The sequence below is a fragment of the Falco punctatus genome (assembly GCF_963210335.1).
Source record: "Falco punctatus genome assembly, chromosome: 11".
NCBI lineage: Eukaryota > Metazoa > Chordata > Aves > Falconiformes > Falconidae > Falco > Falco punctatus.
Window position 1 is genome coordinate 2,709,744 of NC_137591.1, and position 17,267 is coordinate 2,727,010.

Consider the following 17,267-nt stretch of genomic DNA (forward strand, 5'->3'; position numbering starts at 1 on the left):
ATTTAAAGCAGGATCTGTGGCTTTACCCCGAGCTGAGCTGCGGGAGCCGAGCGTGATTACTCAGCACAAATTTGCCGTAAACAACATCCCCTGTCTGACCGCGCACCATCTCGCTCTCCTTCCATCGCACCCGCTGGCAGTGACGTTTTCCTTACCTGGATTTTCAGACGCGTGCATCCTCTTCTCCCGCTCCTGCGGCACCGCGTTGGGCAGTGCGGCCGCGTCCCCGCACGCCGGCTGTCCGCACACCGGCTGCCCGCTCGGCATTTGACGGCAATCCCGGGTCACGGGGCGACGGCCATGGGCTGGGGCACCGCTGCCTGCGAGCTGCGCGCCGCTCGGGGCCTGCCGGGTTATATTTGGGATTACAGAGACTCAGGAAAGGATGAGGATGGAGACAGACATATCACATCTTCTAAAATGTGGCATGGAGTAGGATCTGGAGTCTGCAGGTCTGATCCATCAAGTCCAAACCTAAGCAGCTTTTTTTTTTTTTTTCCCTCCTGAATTTTTTGCTTTTTGGAGAAGGTTAAATCCTTGGGACAGACTCAGCAGGGATGCAGCACGTTAAAGCTTTGCAGAACTGGGAACAGGGCAGCGTGCTGGTCAAGGCACACCTGGGGCACTTCCCTGGGTACCTGGGAAGGCAAGCACTAGCTGATGCTATATGCATGCTGTTAATTGCCCCCAAATCTTTATCACAGGCAGAACTACAGATGCCATGGGGTAATGAGCTATCAGTGCCATCTCTTCCAAGCAGTCATTGGGAATTCCAGTTATCTTCCTTGGGTATCCCCTGTCCCCACCGTGTCAGAGCATCCTGGAAGCTTTCATCTCTGCACTCAATGCCCAGGGGAACCGAGCTGTATAATCACCGATGGGGAAACCACCAGGAGCACAAGGCACAGGTCCGGGGGCAGGTACACAACAGGGCAAGTTAAAATAACTGGGCTGTAAAGGAGGAGCACAGAGTGCAGAAAGCAAATAAAGAATAATATACTATAAACCTTGCACGAAGAGATCGATATTGCACAATATAGACAAACTGTAAGAGAAAGGGGAGAATTTTAATGCTCTCAGTGTTGTTCTGAAGTTTCAAGGACTATTTAGCAGCCCCCAGGGCCACGCTGCTTTGCGGGTGCCGGGTGGGGGAGTTTGCACCCCCAGCTGTGCCGGGTTTAGGTACAGATCCCCTGCGATCGGGGAGAAGCCCCCAGGTTTGGGGCAGCCGGAGGCACCCCGCATGCTGCAGGCCAGGCTCTGGGGATGGGGGCGCCGACCCTTGTGCCACCCCAGCTCCCCTGAGGGCACTCAGGGAAAGCCAAGGCTTTGGTCTCAGCTTGATTTTGGCACTCCTCACAGATCCCTCCGCTTTTTGACCTCCAAACGTTTTGTTTTCAGACTGCGTTCATTTTCTAGCTCATGTAGCAATTTTTCCTCCTTGTATTTATCTGCCCTTGCACCCTCCAATGGAGCTGCACTGAGGCAACACACCCCTTCTCTGCCTCCAGCTTGCCACAGCCCTGAACTGCAGCATCACCCGCATCCCTCCAGCCAGGTTTGGCTCCTTCGCTTGTGGATGTCGAGCCCAACCCTTGGCCATGTATCTGCTTTCTCAACTGGCGGGCAGTTGTTTTGCTGCGTAGCACCCTTTTTGAAATTTCTTCTAACCATTTCTGAGTCTGTGCTCTGCTCTTTCCAAACAGGAGACTGAAGGCCCTGAACTGCTATTTAGGAATTAAAAAAAAGCAAAAAACAATTGGATCTGCAAGCCAGTAGCGATGGGCAGAGGCACTTGGGTTTACAGATTTTAATCCCTGCTACTGCGATGCATGCGATGGATTACACGGGGCGCAGGCAACAGCCAGAGCCTTGCCCTGCCTAATGCTCTCCATTACTTTTATTGTGGGAAGTTGAACAGGAAAATAAACCCCACTTTACATGCAACAAATATGGGAGGGCAGGGGCAACTGGCTTCATCCGCACTGTCAGACCTGGCTTTTTAATTGATCTTCTGGATTATGTTAAATAAAGGAGCTGGCTGTAAGACAGGACCCAAACAGCAGTATTGTGCCCAAGCCCAAAACCTGGGGGACCCACTTTATTGAGGGATTTTTTCCTGTGTTCAAGTGGAGATGCTCTAACTCCTCTTCTTCTCCTCCCTCTGCCCTGCCCCTTCCTCCTCCTCCTCGGCTCCTACAAAGAAACCCCGGGTCAGAAATGCCCTGGTACCTGCAGGCACATCCTGCAGCCCTGGCACAGAGCCCATCTTTCAGAGGAGATCGGGGATAACTCACACACCAACACTGCCAGCACAGGGATAAGCAGGAGAAAAAACTTTTATTTACATCTTTCAAACAGTAACACAGCTGCAGCAATTCACTGGGAAGAAACTCCAGGAAGAGAACTCATCTTGACATGCCAGTGGTGCCCGGCGCGCGGGGAGACCCTCTTCCCACCACACAGTATTTTGGGTCAGTACAAAATTGCTGTTGCTTTAGAAAAGGCAGGAAATTCACAGTAAAGTATCAAAGGGGAGCACGGCACAGAGGAAAGGCAAGGGACACGTCGTTGCTCCGGGACCTCATCCCTGCCGGTATTTGGTCTGTGAAAATGCACCATACGACAACTCTCATAGAAAAATCTATCCCGAGGGCTCGATGCATGCAGAGTCACGGGATTTCTACATCCACTATAGGGCTTGAGCCTTTAAAAGAAGCGCTCGGGCGGCTCTCCTGGGACAAAGCCATCTGCCAGCCCCACCGCTGGGCTGCATGGGGCAAGCCCCTCCGTGGGTCTCAGTAGCAGGGAAGGATGAGACACAAGCTCGGCCAGGGAAAGCAGGGAGCAGCCCCCCTACCTGGCATGCGGCCCCAGCGGAGCTGCCCGCCATGGCCAGGCTGCTTTTATAGCCTAAACCCACCTCCCATCATCTCCTCCCCTCCTGCCCAAAACTTTTAGAAAGAGAAAAAAGCACACAGTTTTGGCTATTTCTAGATGTGTTTAAAAATGGGCCAGACCTTCATCTGAGGGTCATGGGAAAATCTAAAATCTTTCTTAAAAAGGATTTCATCGCAGGGTGGAAGATTTGCGTCCTCCCAGCCCAGGAGCTCTTGGGGGGATGGAAGGGCCCCCAGGGACAGCAGCGAAACCCAACGGTCCCTCCGCTCCCATCTGGGCAATCCCCATCCAGAGCGGGATGCAGAGCCTCCCCTGCCGCCACCACACCATCACTTTCGCCCAGGGGCAGGCAGCGAGCGGGCAGGGATCTCGCTTGGCATACACCCCACGGCTTCTGGCACCGGTATCAGGAGAGCACCAGGGTGAAGCTGCCTCTGACAGAGCGAGCAAACACAAGGGGCTCCTCTGACCGAGCAAGGATGCGGGTGGCTCAGCAGGGACAAAAGAGTCCCAGGGATGTGCTGAAGTTCTGCACACGGAGCCTGTGCATCCCTAAAAAAGCCAGCCAGCTCCCCACCCCCTGCTGCAGGGCCACTCTCCAAGCAAAAATAAAACCAGGGACATTTCAACAACAGAAACTTGCCCAGGCTGCTCTAATTAATCAAACGGGTATCAGGGGCCAACAGCTTTGCTGCCCTCCTGCTGAAGCACCCATGGCAGACCGCAGCATGCTCTGCAAACACAAGCAGCCTTGTGCAGGCTTCCCCAAAGCTGATGCTAAAATTTGGTGCTTTTTTTTTTTTTCCAAACCTTTAAAAATACACATCTTGCTTTTTTCTTAAATATATAGTCTATAAAATAAGGCAACTCAAGGAGACAAAAAGAACATCCCCATTGCTTAGGTACTGCATCCTACCACCAAAACGGGTTACAGTACTTCCAGTTAAGAAAACCAACTCCACCTGGCCGCAAAGCTCCTGCGCATGAGAAGAGGAGCGACACACTCAAATGCTGCTGCAAATCACAGGGAACTACCTGGGCACAGCCCTTGGCAGTCCCTGCACAGGTCCCGGGGAAGGGAAGGCTCTCATCCCTCCAGGGATTCATGGGGAGGGAGCTGCTTCTGCCAGGGACGCTGCGGCTGCAATGGGAACCACACAGGGAACATCCCATCTCCAGGGGACCTCAGGGATAAAGGCAGCACAGAAATTGGAATGACTTGATTTCTCTGCAAAATTGAAGCACACGTTAAAATATATCTTTGGGAGAAATTCTCTTAACATGACTATCTTGTAGTATTAAAAGCTATAAACAAGGCAAGCACAAAGGAGGGGAACGCATCCCCTGCACAGACCCTGCTCGGTGTCACAGCATCTCCTGAAAACTAAACTGTACAGCAGCTTTTTATAACAGGGGTTTCATCTCTCTTTATGCAAGAAGCACGTTTTACCTCCAATGTTTTCCCTCTTTTAAGTGTATTAATGCTGGAAATGTGATCTTCACATTTCTGGGCTTCGTAGTGTACCCATTTTCCATGTTGCTCACCGGTTCCCACTGGGCTAAGTCTTGCTTTTTAGACCTTTGTTTCTCTGAGATATTAATTTCATAGAAAATAATTTATAGGAAAAAAACCCCAACCAACCGAGAGAGCAATCTGCAGTAAACGGTACTGTGGAGCAACGGGATGGCATGCTGTAGGCTCAAATGGAGACTGGGCTTTGTGTATGGGGGTAGCAAGGACACCATGGCAAGCTGCATAAACCTGGTGTGATCGTATCATATCGTATCATATCAAAACGAGGTTTGTATCACTGATCTGTGTGCGAACTTGACCATAGGCAGGAATACTTTACAGTCTGGAAAGAGAAAAAAAACCCTTGCTGTAGCAGACTTGACCTTATAAGCAAAGATCTTTTTGCCTGATACTGACTATAACCGTGTAGCCCCAGTACACCAGGGAAGGGACTTTAGGTACCACACAATCACCTAACCTGGCCCCAGCACCGCCCAGAGAAACCCAATCTGTGATGGCGTTATCTCTTGGTCCTTGGTACAAGCTGTTTAGTTCTCCTCGTCCGAGAGAAGGGGTGCGATCTTGTTGGAAAGCAGGGTGTACACGTACGGCCAGATCTTGTTGGTCTCTGTCCCCGAGAAGGAGTGCAGGATGCCCCTGCTCCTGGAACAGAGATAGGAGATGTCAGCACCAGCCCTTGGTGAGTACCTGCAGTCAGGCTGGCCATCGGCAGGGGACAGCCAGGCGGGGTTGGAAGCTCACTGATGCCTTTTTGGGCCAGAGGGGGATACAGGGGATGGGCAATGGCTGCTCCCATCCGCAGCGTTTGCTGGAGGAGCCCAGCGGCACCCGCACACAGATGAACCAAACCCAGCCAGCAGCAAATTACCACATTACCCAGGACGACAGCTCACCCTCGCCCCCCTAAAGACCACCCATTCTCTGAAGTGCTCTACAGATGTAAACAGCAGCATCTATTCATGTGCTTAAGCTGGTGGGAAATTCAGAGCCCCTGTTCTCCCCCTTCCCCTGCAAGGGTGCTTTTGACACGCCACGGACCAGTTCTGCTTTTAAAAACTGCCGGGTGCTCGCTCCCTCTCTGCGGTGGATTGCCACCCTAGGGCAATCCATCTGTTCCCAACTCAGCTAGCAGAGAACTGCCCCAGACTCGGAAGGGACAAGCCCTGGGACGTATGGGTGCTCACAGCGGAGCCCTCCCAGCCAGCGCCGGGCTCTCGCCCCTCTCCTTCCCTCTGGCCAGTTCCTGAATGCCTCGGGGCCCGGACTGATGTTCTGCAGACTGACTGGGCAGCACCCACCGCCCGGGATCTGCACCGCCCGGGGTGAACGGGTTGGTTTGAAGCAGGGTAACAAGCAGCTCACCGGTGCCTGCAGGAGGGGAGCTGCTCTCTGCAACGTCACCGTCCTCACCTGCCTGCAGAGCCTCGGCTCGCTCAGTGACAGCTTTGCGTGGGCAGGGCAGGGCCTGAGGCATCTCAGAGCTGCTCCATCGCTTGTGCTGGAGGACACTTGCCCAAAAAGAAGCTGAAAGTCTTAACTGGTTGGGTTTTGTAGCACTGATGGGCAGCACCTCTGCAAATAGGCTTCCCACCCTGCACAGCAGAGCTGGGGGGCAGAAGGGATTTGCAAGTGCCTTCTGCCACAGCCAAAAAATCCCTCCCACCACCAGCACCAGCAAAGCTCTTTATGGAGCCCAGCAAGACAAACAGGAGCTGTGAACTTCTTTGCATCAGCCTCCTCCCTCCAAGCAGGGCTTGGCTGCAGTGAAGGGCTGGGCTTTGTGCCACTGAGCGCAGTGATCTGTCCTCCAAAATCTGTCAGGGGCCACGCCGGGGCTCCTCGGGCTGTGGGGATAGGGTCATGGGACTGGCTGGTGGAAACAGCACTCGGGCCTGTTTTTATGGGCATGCCGTGATTTATTCACATGGTCCAACTCACTTGTACAACTCTATCACTGGCTTTGCGGCATCTTTGTATTTTCGGAGCCTGGCAGCCACGGCCTCGGGTTTGTCGTCCTCGCGCTGGACCAGCGGCTCGCCCGTCAGGTCATCGATGCCCTGCAGGAAGGCAAACACCATCAAGGGGATGCAGCCACCAGCCCCATTGCCCACGCTGCAGCTCCCTGCCACACAGCCTACTCTGCATCAATCCAGCATCCTCAGATGGCATTTAACATAAATCCCATTTTCCTAATTAACATTTAGCATGACTCCTTCAGGCTGGCTCCCAAGGGCAAAGTCCTCCAGTGCTCGGTGCTTACTACCTGGGATTTCTTCCCCAAGGCTTTTTTACGATCTCAGCTCACGCAGAGGAAGGCTTCTCTGACCTTTCCCTTCTGTGAACTGCTCCCAGCTGGCATCCCGCGATGCTACAGGCTCTTACCTGGACATGGGGGGGGTTGAAGTCCATGTTGTACACCCTCCCACTGCCCGGGTGGATCCAGCGGGCACTCAGGCGATCCTTCAGTGTCTCGAAGGGTATGTTCAAGCTGATCACCAGGTCCAGCTCACAGATCCCATCCAGCGCCTTGGCTTGCCCCAGCGTCCGAGGGAAACCTGCGCAGGCACCACAACAGAAAGGGGCTGTCAGGAGAGGCAGGAAAGCAGCAGGATGGAACCAAAACCACCCGCCCCGCAGCCCCGGAGCTGCAAAACCACCGCAGCTCCTCACTACAGCACAAGCGGTCCAACAGACAGGCATCCACCATATGGCTACAATAAAAAATAGCTCCTACAGCACTGACTCCCGAAATACAGCACACGGGTCGCCGTGGGCTCGTCTTTTCCTGCAAAGTCATAGCTGGAGGCAAGCAAGAGGGCACAGGCAACAACAAAACAGGGAAAAACGCTGGAATTACAGAGAAACAATGGCAGGAAACAAAACGCTGTGCACAGACAAGTGACACACTGCTGGTTTACATGGAGGACACGGAGGACACCGCAATGGAATGGTTTGTACAGCCATCACTCAGCTCTCAGAAATCCCCGTCCTCCGAGGGTGCCCAGTGGTACCTTTTGTTGGAAAAAACAGTGAGCAGGTGGGAGCATCTGCTCCTGCTGCCAGATCGCAACCAGGGGTGACTTCGAGCCTGTCCCCTCTCCAGTTTTCTCTGCTGATAACACACTTTGTTTTCATTTTTTTAACCTTTTTTTACATCTGTAAACCCCTCTGAGACCTCCTAGGCTTTTCCCAAGGAGAGTATTATTAGCCAAGAGCTTGCCAGGACACCAGCACAGGGAATGAATCAGCCATTATGAGAGAGAATACATGTAGTCTGTCTTAGCAAGTGAAGCCAGTCTGTTACTTCTGTTATCAGACCACTTGAAATAACTACGCTCCTTGTCACAGTTCTGCTGGAGTGGGGCTCTGACTGCACCCACCGCTTGTGCCCCCAGGCAGATGAATTCCCCCAAAGTTAACAGGAACGTGACAGCGCAGGGCTGCCGGCATTGCTACTGCCCGTGTTCAGATTTTAGCTTTGGGGGCAGCCCGTCCCTCAAACATCTTGGTATAGGCAGAGATCAACACACAAAGCAGGCGGCTCCTGAAATCCTCATTACCAGCCCACAGCCCGATTTGTTTCCCCCTTTCGGCAACCTTGGCGGGACCTCTGGATGCAAAGCTGTGATAAAACAGGAGCCGGTTCCTGGGCCAGGCTGCTGGGGGTCAGACCACGGTACATCAGCATCCTGAGCTGCAAGAACCCAGATCTGAGCATGTTGATGCGGCCCCCCAAGATTGTGTTGAAACACTGGAATTTTAATACAATAAAATATGTACTTGTTTATGCAGTGCTTGTTGCTGTAATATTTGTTAACCACCATGTTCCCTGACGAGTTGAGTTATTTTGCAAGAATAATAACATTTTAATAGTGAGGATTCACAGGCATCTTCAAGGCAGCCTGAACCTACAGTACTTGAGGTCTCTGGCGTCCACCCTGCGAGCCCAGTGGGGTGATGCTGCCAGACCTCCCAGTGCCAACACTGCTGCATCCCCAGTGCCCACTGCAGTGAGAAAAGCTCGGCCGGACTCCAAGCCCCAGCACAAGCCACCTCTCCTCTGGGGCTGTCCAGGGCTATGGGGAAGACACACAGCTCCACCAGCCCTCCAGTCCCTGGCACTATACCGTGGACTTGTTTTGGTTGTAGACTATTCTGTGTTTTCCCTGCCAGGAGCCTCAGAACTCTGCAAAAGCCTGAGTCTGTTATAAATCAGCTGGCTCAGTCTTATTTCTGTGTTCACTGATTCTTCAAAGCTTCAGCAGATGGGCAAGGGAGGGTTTCTCCCCCTACAGCAGCCATGGCCACTCATCCCCATACGTCACACTTGCCTGTGCCCAACACCACAGGTCAGTGTGACCTGCTCAGCCCTGCCCCATCCCCTGCCCAAGCCCCAAAGCAATGCCTAGAGCTGCCATCGGCACTTGTCAGCTCCCCGGCTACCGGCAGCGATGCACCACAGCTGCTGGCACACAGCTTCGCCGCTGAGGGCTGCAGGAGCTCCTGGCGAACCTTCTGCTGCTCCTCTCACCACTTGCCGTGCCGGTTTGCTCTCGGCTTCTTCTCCACCCACATGTACCTCAGGTGGCTCTTGGGCTCGGGATGAGTAGCTCCTTTGCACAAATACGAGGTGGGAAGAGATGTTTCTTGGCATGCCTCCAGCCCCACTCTGCTTGCTGGCTCGGCTTCATGAAACACCTATCTCCTTGCCTTGCCCTTCCCTGTCCCGGCTGTGCGCCAAGGGCTCAGCTGGACACGCACGTGCTGCTGTGTAGGGCAGAGGAAGAAACGCGCAGGCAGATGCCTCTGCCAGCAGGTCGGCTCCTGCCTCTCCTCCCACAACCAGCAAAGGCACCTTCTGGGTTTTCTCTCTCCTGGTGCTGCCAAACCATTAGCAGCAATACAATGTTTGAAAGGGGGCTGGGATTTTCCCACCCAGAGGGGATGCAGCAGCACACTCACCATCGAGCAGCCAGGGCTGCTCTTGCCGTTTCTCCAGCTCCGTCATCATCATGCGTGTGATGACATGGTCCGGCACCAGAAGGCCTCGCTCAAGGTACTGCTTTGCCAAGACGCCAACTTCTGTTCAAGAGAAGAAAAAAACCCAAGTCACAAAAAAAAAAAAAAGCAAAAAAAAAAGCATGATATTTCCACTTAAAAAATATCGCTCCCCCTCAAATTCTGCCTGTCTTCCTATATTGCTCATCCAGGAGCTTTTCAGCAGCGTCCCTCTGCCCTTAGCTGCTGCTCCCAACGGCCGAGCAACCACTGGGTCTTTTTGGTGCTGTAGAAATGGAAATGCCTGAAATACCTGAAGAACCCTGGCAGCCCACAGCAGCAAGGGGCACCCGCACCACCCCTGCCATGCCGGCCGCATGCACTGCGTGCCACACACAGGGCTCCTTCGGCTTTGGAGACAGCACCGGTGTGGGTACAGGTGGCACTGGCACCGATACTAAATGTCCTGAAGACACTGAACCAGGTGCAAGGGATGCTGCCAAGCTCCACACACGTCGGGTGGTGGGATGGGACCAGAGACCTGGCCAGCTTCCTGCTGCCTGCTGCCTGCTGCCTGGCTCAGGCTCGCTTTGAAGCAATGTCAATGACAAAGGCAGGGTGCTAATAATGCCTATTCTTTCAGGGGCCTCAGAGGTGGTTTCCAGTAAAGCCATGAGGACAAGCAACACTTGCAGATCTGGCAGCATTTGGCTCATAGGCATGAAGTTTCCACATACAACCATTGTCAGGAAAAGCTGGCATTGTCAGTTACAAAAGAGCTGAAAAGGTGCAAATTCACGATTTCACGTGCAAAACATAGCAGTAAACAGGCATTACCAGCAAGCTCATGCAAAGCCCAGATCTCAAAGTGTTTGTTAAATCACTCTGGAAAGCAGAAGATGGCTTCCTGTCCAAAGGGTTTTAAGATTTCAGAGCCTCAACTTAACATACGCTCAGATAAGAAAATTATTTCCAAGATCAAATCCTTGAGAACATAACTGCGGTGTAACTGCAAGGTAAATATGCCTTACCAAGCCCCTGCCCGGCTCTCCCCCGTGTCACTCAGCTGGAACCAACAGCGCTGGAGAAGCCAGCGGTGGCTTCTACATGGATAACGTCTGGACCCACCTTCCTGGCAGCCTGGCACCACGCGGGCAGCTGCTGCCAGCAGCCAACGTAATAGGGATTTATTTCCTTATATATTTCATTGCAGCTGGGTAAAGCAGATGTTACCTCGTGGAGAGATGCAATAAATTCAGTTGCTTCTTACATTATACAGTTCGCCTGCAATTTTCCTGTAGCTGCTCAGAGACACAAAGAAACTGGAAAATGCAAGTATTCTTTGCCACCACGCGTGGCAACTCCTGATCCTGCCACCAGAAGAGGTCCAGCCTCTTCCCTCTTGGATCAGGACCCCACCAACTCTTTTGCTCTCTTCCCACAGCAGCTGAAATAGCATTTGTCACCAGAAACAAACAATATTGCCATCAATTTGTGCAAGATTTCTGGTGAGGACAGCACATTTTAGCCCTCCCAAAGTATGAGTCCTCTAAAAAAAGCCACAGGGTCCTGCATCCCGAGGCAGGCTCTGGCTTCCCAGGCTGCAGCAAGATGTCAAAGCGGGCAGGCACGTGCACCTGAACTCCTGAGCTGCAGGAGGGTTTTTTTGTAAAATATACAGTTCCTGGAGAGAGTTCATCTGATCTAACAGGGGAACTGACGCAGCCTGCAGGGATCGCCCCGAAGGCGTGGGGCTGGGACGTGCACAGGAAACCTCGCAGGCTCACAGAAGGATCTGCAGAGGATGCCTGGCAGGAGCATGGGGCAGCTGGGGGCTGCCAGCCGAGCCACGCTCCCCCCTGGAGCCTGGCCTGCCTCGGACACGGACACGGAGCAGGCAGCGGGTGCTGGCTCACCGGCCCACGGGGCTGAGTCACGGCAGGGACCAGGACCACGTCCCCCTCTGTAACGGCATTTCAGCTCACCCTGCTGAGCAGCTCTTTGCTCGGAGCCACGGTGGCTGCCAGGCACCAAGAGCAGAAAATACCTTTTTTCACTAAGTTTTTTGTTGCTGCCCATACGTTGCCAGCGCTGCTGGCAGCTCTCCTGTGGAGGAAAGCAAAGGACACAGGGATGGAAAAAATACACGATGTCTTACGCAACCAGCACAGAGACCTGCTAAGGCGTAAATATTATCGCATCCGCCTACATTTTTTAATATTTATTCATGTGGTCTGCACGTTGCCACAGGCTCACTGGGAACGTGCTTGCCGGCAGGACAGAGCTGCTGGCCACTGGCAGACCAGCCTGGTAGCCCCGTGGGCTGCAGCTGCAGCTGCCCCAAGGAGGGGTGGCCGTCCAAGGGACCAGCTGCTGCTCAGCAGGGCTGCTGGAGCCAGGCCTGGTGCTGCAAACCAAAAATACGCCGGGCTGCTGTTGTGAAGCCTGGAAATACAGCAGAGGCCCACAGCTCTGCATCACGGAGGCTGCAGTTTTCCCACGCCCTCAATACGGGCAGATGGTTCTCCGCTGCTCCACGATGGACAACTCCTGCTGGCGGGGATGCTGCGCCTCTGTGCCCCCCATGTGTGCTGGGGGGACATCACCAGCAAAGGGGGGATGCACCAGCATGGGAGTGCATGCATAGGCATGGAGCGCACATAGCAACGTGGGGGGCAGGCACTGGCCCAGGGGTCATGCACCAGCACAAGGGGAATGCACTGCCATGGGGGCCCATGCACCAGCACCAGCACCATGCACCAGCACCAGCAGATGCTGACTGCTTCCAGACGGCTCCTGGAGCCCCTCCAGCCTCTCCCTTCTCCAAAACACTTGTGGCACCATCACCCACCCTCTCACCGAGGAGGAACAGGCATGTAGGAACAGGCACATATTTTGCATGATGGACCTGCAGAGCTGCCCAGTCCCTGGACCCCCCCAATACCCAGGACACAGGCGCGCAGCATCCCCACAGCACAGCCCTGCTCCCATGGGGTTTCTTCAAGGCAGCTTTTATCTCCAGTTTTTACATTTGCTGTCCCCCTCCCAGCTGTCACCCCAGGGCCCAATCTGGTCCATCAATCCCCACCCGAGCAGCACTCCCCAGCCACAAACCAAAGAGGAGAAAGGTTTGGGCAGACCTTTGGAAGATCCTGGCCCCCTGCATGAGGAGCTGAGGCTCCCCCCTATTGCACTGCACAGCACCTATGCAAGCACCAAAACCCCCACTGCTACAGCCACGGGCAGCAAGGGGTTTGCATGCACTGCTCTGCAGTTACTCCAGGTAGCAAGGGGCTCCTTAGATGCTGCTCATGCTCCCTGAGCCAGGCTGGCGGTGGGTGCGCCTGGCGGTGCTGAGCTCTGTGCAAAACAGCCTTTCTCGACTCACGGGCTTAATCTCATTAATCTAATGACCACGGGTTTAATCTGCCCTTTAACACATGGGACTTCAAGCTCTCTGTGGCTTCCCCCACAACCCTGATCTGCAGCCTCCTTATCAAAGCAACACCAAGTTACAGCCCTGAGGGATGCCTCCAGCCCCCAAGGCCACCAGCAACAAAACAGCCACCCGGGGCCAGGCAGGGCAGACTGGAGGAGAGGCTGTTCCCAAACACGGCTCTTGGCAGCCTCCAGACCCCGCATGATAACGCCGGACTTTCTGCCCTACACGCAACCTTTTACATTTTTTTTTTTATTTAGGCTACAGCAACACGATCTGGAGTTAATAGAGAGGAGAGGCCTTGGGTGGTTAATAGGGGACCGACCTGTGCACCAGTGCAGTTAAGCTGCAACGACCCAGCTGGCCGGGGCCAGGTGTCACCCTGGGTTTGGGACCCTGGGAGCTCTTTCCTGACAGGGATGCTGCATCCAGGGCCCTCGCTCCCACCCTGTCCCCACCGGCAGGATGTCACTTTGGACCCTATGGAAAACCAGAGGGCTGGCAGGTTGCATCTCCTGGGCTCAGCTCTGACAGGCAACGGGGCCAGTGTGTGGCTCTGCCAGCAGACCATCACCCATGGAAAAGGTGGGGAGAAGGACTGTGGGGCTCAGTCGTGCGCATCCCACATCCCCCTTGGGCTTTTTTGTGCTTACTTCGGTTGATGCTAAAGAAATCTGTCACAAGGAGGGGACTGGAGCTACTTCTGCCTCCAAGGAAGTACATTAAAGGGAGTGGTGGGACTGACACGAGACCCACGTGTCTCTGGGGGGATGCAGACCCTCAGCCAAAGCCAAGCCATTAAGCTGTATTGCGAATTAACCGCTGAGTCCCGCTAAGACTCCAGGATGCTGCCAACACCAGAGACGACCAGCTGGGTACTGGGGCCAAGGTACTGGCCAGGGAAATTGCTCACCACCCTCCAGCACCCCTGCCTAGCACCAAAACCACAGCTTCTAAGTCTTCCAAGAACTTTAAAAGACCTTTCCTACAGCAGAGCAGCCACTCACTAAGAGAAGACACTAATTAACACACAAACGTGTGGTGGCAAAGGTACTTGTAGGGTCACTGTAGCAAAACTTCAACACTTCAGCAGCAACCGTGTGTTCAGCCGCTTCGGACGGCTGCAAAGTGAAGTCCTTGTTCCCCGAGGCTGGCGACACAGACACCGGCACAGGCAGCGAGCCAGGCACCCTCCCCAGGCTGGGTGGATGGGGCTTCCTCCAGCGGCTGGAGTCCTCTGTGCCACCCAAGCCTGAATCCCACAGTCACGGCTATTTTATGTCTCGCAATGGCAAGCAGGAAAATCCCCAGTGCATCGACGCCTGCCTGCCATCCTTGGACCGAGATGACTCTAAAAACATCAGACTGACAGGTCCCTTTGGGATAATGATTCTGTAATGATTCTATTCGTACTGAAGAGCCCCAGCCCTCCTAAAATACAAAACCAGTGGCGCAGATGATAAACTCGAGAGGAGAGTCTTATTTCCACGTCGTTTCCCCCGGAGCTCACACACTGCAGCACAGTCATGTAACAGCTTGTCCAAAGCAAATAGCAAAAAAAAATAACCACCCCAGCACATAGCTGCAGCTTACTGAGAGCTGTAACCAGAGGCTGTCAAAGGTGGGACCCGAACGTCATGCCAGCTGTACCAAACTAGGCTGATTTTCTTCTGAGTAATTTTACCCGCATTTCTCAGTGTTGTTTGCTTTGGGAAACTGAATTTACCGGACTCGCACTGTGGGAAACACCTTCAGCTAACTCCACTCACAGTCCCTTCTCCAGGGTCCCCAGAGAAGCTCTACAGCAAGAACATGAACTGAAACATAAAATTCAAGAGACTCATTTAAAGCTTGATCCTACAAGTTCCCGGGTGGGCAGTCTCACTGCACTGCCCTGCTCCCACACACTGCACCTCTGCTTGCTTTTCACCCAAGCCTTTTGTCCTGCAGCCAAAGCCGTCATGGGGGTTTTCCTAATTTTGAGCCTCCCTCCAAAGGAAATATTATTGTATTTTTTTCATTATAAAAGGAAATATTATTGTACTTTTTAATTATGAAAGGAAACCTGGGTATTTTTAAATGAGTGACCCGTGCAGGGCTGTGTGCAACGCCCTTGCTGGAGCATGTGGCTCTCCAAAACTTTTTTTTCTCCTCCACTTTGTTACCCTTCTAAAAAGGGAAATCACTTCTAGGTTCTCTCCGTTTGTTTTGTATCAATGCCGTTTTACCATTCCTTTGCCTGGTGAGTCAGCTTCCCCTCCGGGTTGGTCTTTCACACATCACCAGAGGAAAGAAGGAACTGCTGGAAAAAAAAATACACTGGGATTGCCTAATGGCATCTGCAGAGGAACCTGAGGGCAAGCTGGGGTGCAGCACACCTGCTCCGGAGCCTCGCCAGGGCCGAGGAGCATCTCACCAGCCGACAGCACTGCCTGCGGCGCAAACACAGCAAAGACCATCTGCTCCCCCGCGGGTTTGGGACCTGGGTGTCACCCATGGGACGGGCAGGAGCAGAGAGCTGCTGCGGGGAGGCTGAGCTCCTGCCAAGCAGCATTGCCCTGCCAGGGGCTGCCCACTGCGCTCTCTGAGCTCTCAAGCCCTAATAAGCTGGGTCTTGCCAGGGGTGACCTGTGCAGGGCAGGTGCTGCCACCCACCTCCTCCTTCTCCCCGGCTTCTAGAAGGGAGTTCCATAAGGAGTCAGGGACATGCACTTGCACCCCGTAACACCCCACCAGCCTTGCCGCAGGGGATGGCATGGCACAGCACATCCCAACACCCGGCCACAGCACCCCATGACCCGCAGCAATTTTCCCAGCGGGGTTTCCCCTGGGCACAAATGCACGTTCGCAATCCACCCCTCCTGCTGTGGGTGTTGCACAGGCACTGCCTGCACCAGCATTTCAGCCATCTGCCATCCACCGCTTTGCAGTTTTTACCCCATTCCTGTACCTGAGGCAGGATGAAATTATTAACAACAGGCAACCTGTTTGCCTGGATGCCACCATTAACCATCAGTGGCTGGTTATTTGTACTGGCTTCTCCAGAGCTATACCCACCGGGCACAGGGATGAAACCATTACACACCCAAGGCTCCCCGCCACATCAGACCCACTTTTACTGGGCAGCTCCGCCAGCTCAGGCTGGGGGGATAAGGATGAATGAGCTGTGCCAACCCCACAGAAAGAAAACAACCTGTGGTGTATCTGCGTGTGTGTGTGTGTGTGTGTGTGTACATGAGTGTGTTCCCCATCCCATCTCCATCCCATCCTTGTCTACATTCCATCCCCGTCTCATCCCCATCCTACCCCTATCTACATCCCACCCCTATCTACATCCCATCCCCATCTCCATCCTATCCCCACCTTATCCTCATCCCTGTCTACATCTCATCCCTATCTACATTCTACCCCCATCCCATCCACATCTCATCCCCGTCCCTGTGGACATCCCATTCCCATCCGTGTCTACATCCAATCCCCATTCCATCCCCATCCCCAATCCCTGTCTACATCCCATGCCCGTCTCATCCCCATCCCCGCCTCCCGCCACCCCGTCCCGTCCCGGGGCAGGCGCGGGGCCGTGCCCCCGGTGCCGGTGCCCGCGGGCTCTCGCTCACTCACCGCCACCGGCGCGCAGGCTCTCCCGCAGGAACTGCCCGCTGGAGAGGTGCTGCAGCCCGAAGCTGCGGGCGATCCGCTCGCACACCGTGCCCTTCCCCGACCCGGGGGGGCCCAGCACCACCGCCCGCACCAGCCTGGAGGCCATGGCGGCCGCCGGAGCCCGGCCCGGCTCCCTGCGGGGCAACGCGGCTCGTCAGGCGGCCCCGGCCCGGCCCCCCCCGCGCCGCCGCCAGCCGCCGCCGCGGCCCGTACACATCAGCGGGGCGGGGGGCCCGGCCGCCCGCCCCCTCGGGCCGCGGCACCCTGGGACTTGTAGTCCCGCCGCCCGACGGGGCCCCCGAGCCAGGGGCGGCTGCGGGGCCGGCGGGGAGCCCGTGGCTGTGCCCGCAGCCAGCCGGGAGGCCGTGCGGGGCCGCGGCTGCGGGGACACGGCTGCGGGGACACGGGCAGCCAGCGGGTGGGCTGCCGGGGCGGGCTGCGAGTGCGCAGCCTGCAAACCAGCCTGCAAATAGACAGCCTGCAAAATAGTCTGAAAAATGTACGGCCTGCAAACGCACAGGCTGCAAATACACAGCCTGCAAAATACTCAGTCTGTAAACGCACAGCCTGCAAACGCGCGGGCTGCAGCCCTACAGCCCGCGGTCGGTCTGGAACCCGCGCTGCCTCCACGTACACGGCCCGCACGCGCGCGGCCGCCGGGCTGCCCAAGGCTGGTACCGGGGGTGGGGGTGGGGGGGCACCCCTTGCATGGGCCCGGCGGGCGCTGCCGCGGGT

General features: G+C 55.0%; 2 protein-coding genes across 3 annotated transcripts in view; both read right to left on the bottom strand.

Moving 5' to 3' along the window:
• The window catches only part of DNAJC6 (DnaJ heat shock protein family (Hsp40) member C6), a 53,444-nt gene extending 51,213 nt beyond the window's left edge, over positions 1–2,231 (bottom strand). The window contains exon 1 of one of the 2 annotated variants that reach the window (XM_080407248.1): positions 156–2,231. In XM_080407248.1, coding sequence (XP_080263374.1) covers positions 156–267 — 112 coding nt within the window. In that variant the 5' untranslated portion in view covers positions 268–2,231. The remainder of the gene's footprint in view (positions 1–155) is intronic. The other variant, XM_080407249.1, reaches the window with a different exon arrangement.
• Positions 2,232–2,321: 90 nt separating this feature from the next.
• AK4 (adenylate kinase 4) lies at positions 2,322–17,018 on the bottom strand. The gene is made up of 5 exons (XM_080407284.1): positions 16,494–17,018; positions 9,398–9,517; positions 6,818–6,990; positions 6,374–6,492; positions 2,322–5,077 (listed from the first exon to the last, which is right to left on the bottom strand). Exons 1-5 carry the CDS (start codon positions 16,636–16,638, stop codon positions 4,963–4,965), a joined length of 672 nt encoding a protein of 223 aa, XP_080263410.1. The 5' UTR covers positions 16,639–17,018; the 3' UTR covers positions 2,322–4,962.
• Between the last annotated feature and the right edge of the window lie 249 nt (positions 17,019–17,267).

What these genes read in the sequence shown, in the direction of transcription:
- AK4 (XM_080407284.1), bottom strand. Translation starts at nt 16,638, where the DNA reads ATGGCCTCCAGGCTGGTGCGGGCGGTGGTGCTGGGCCCCCCCGGGTCG. An exon ending in TCAACCCCCCCCATGTCCAG is followed by an intron (nt 6,493 to 6,817) that starts GTAAGAGCCTGT and finishes GCCTTCCTGCAG; the next exon opens with GGCATCGATGACCTGACGGG. An exon ending in CCAGTGATAGAGTTGTACAA is followed by an intron (nt 5,078 to 6,373) that starts GTGAGTTGGACC and finishes TCTCTGTTCCAG; the next exon opens with GAGCAGGGGCATCCTGCACT.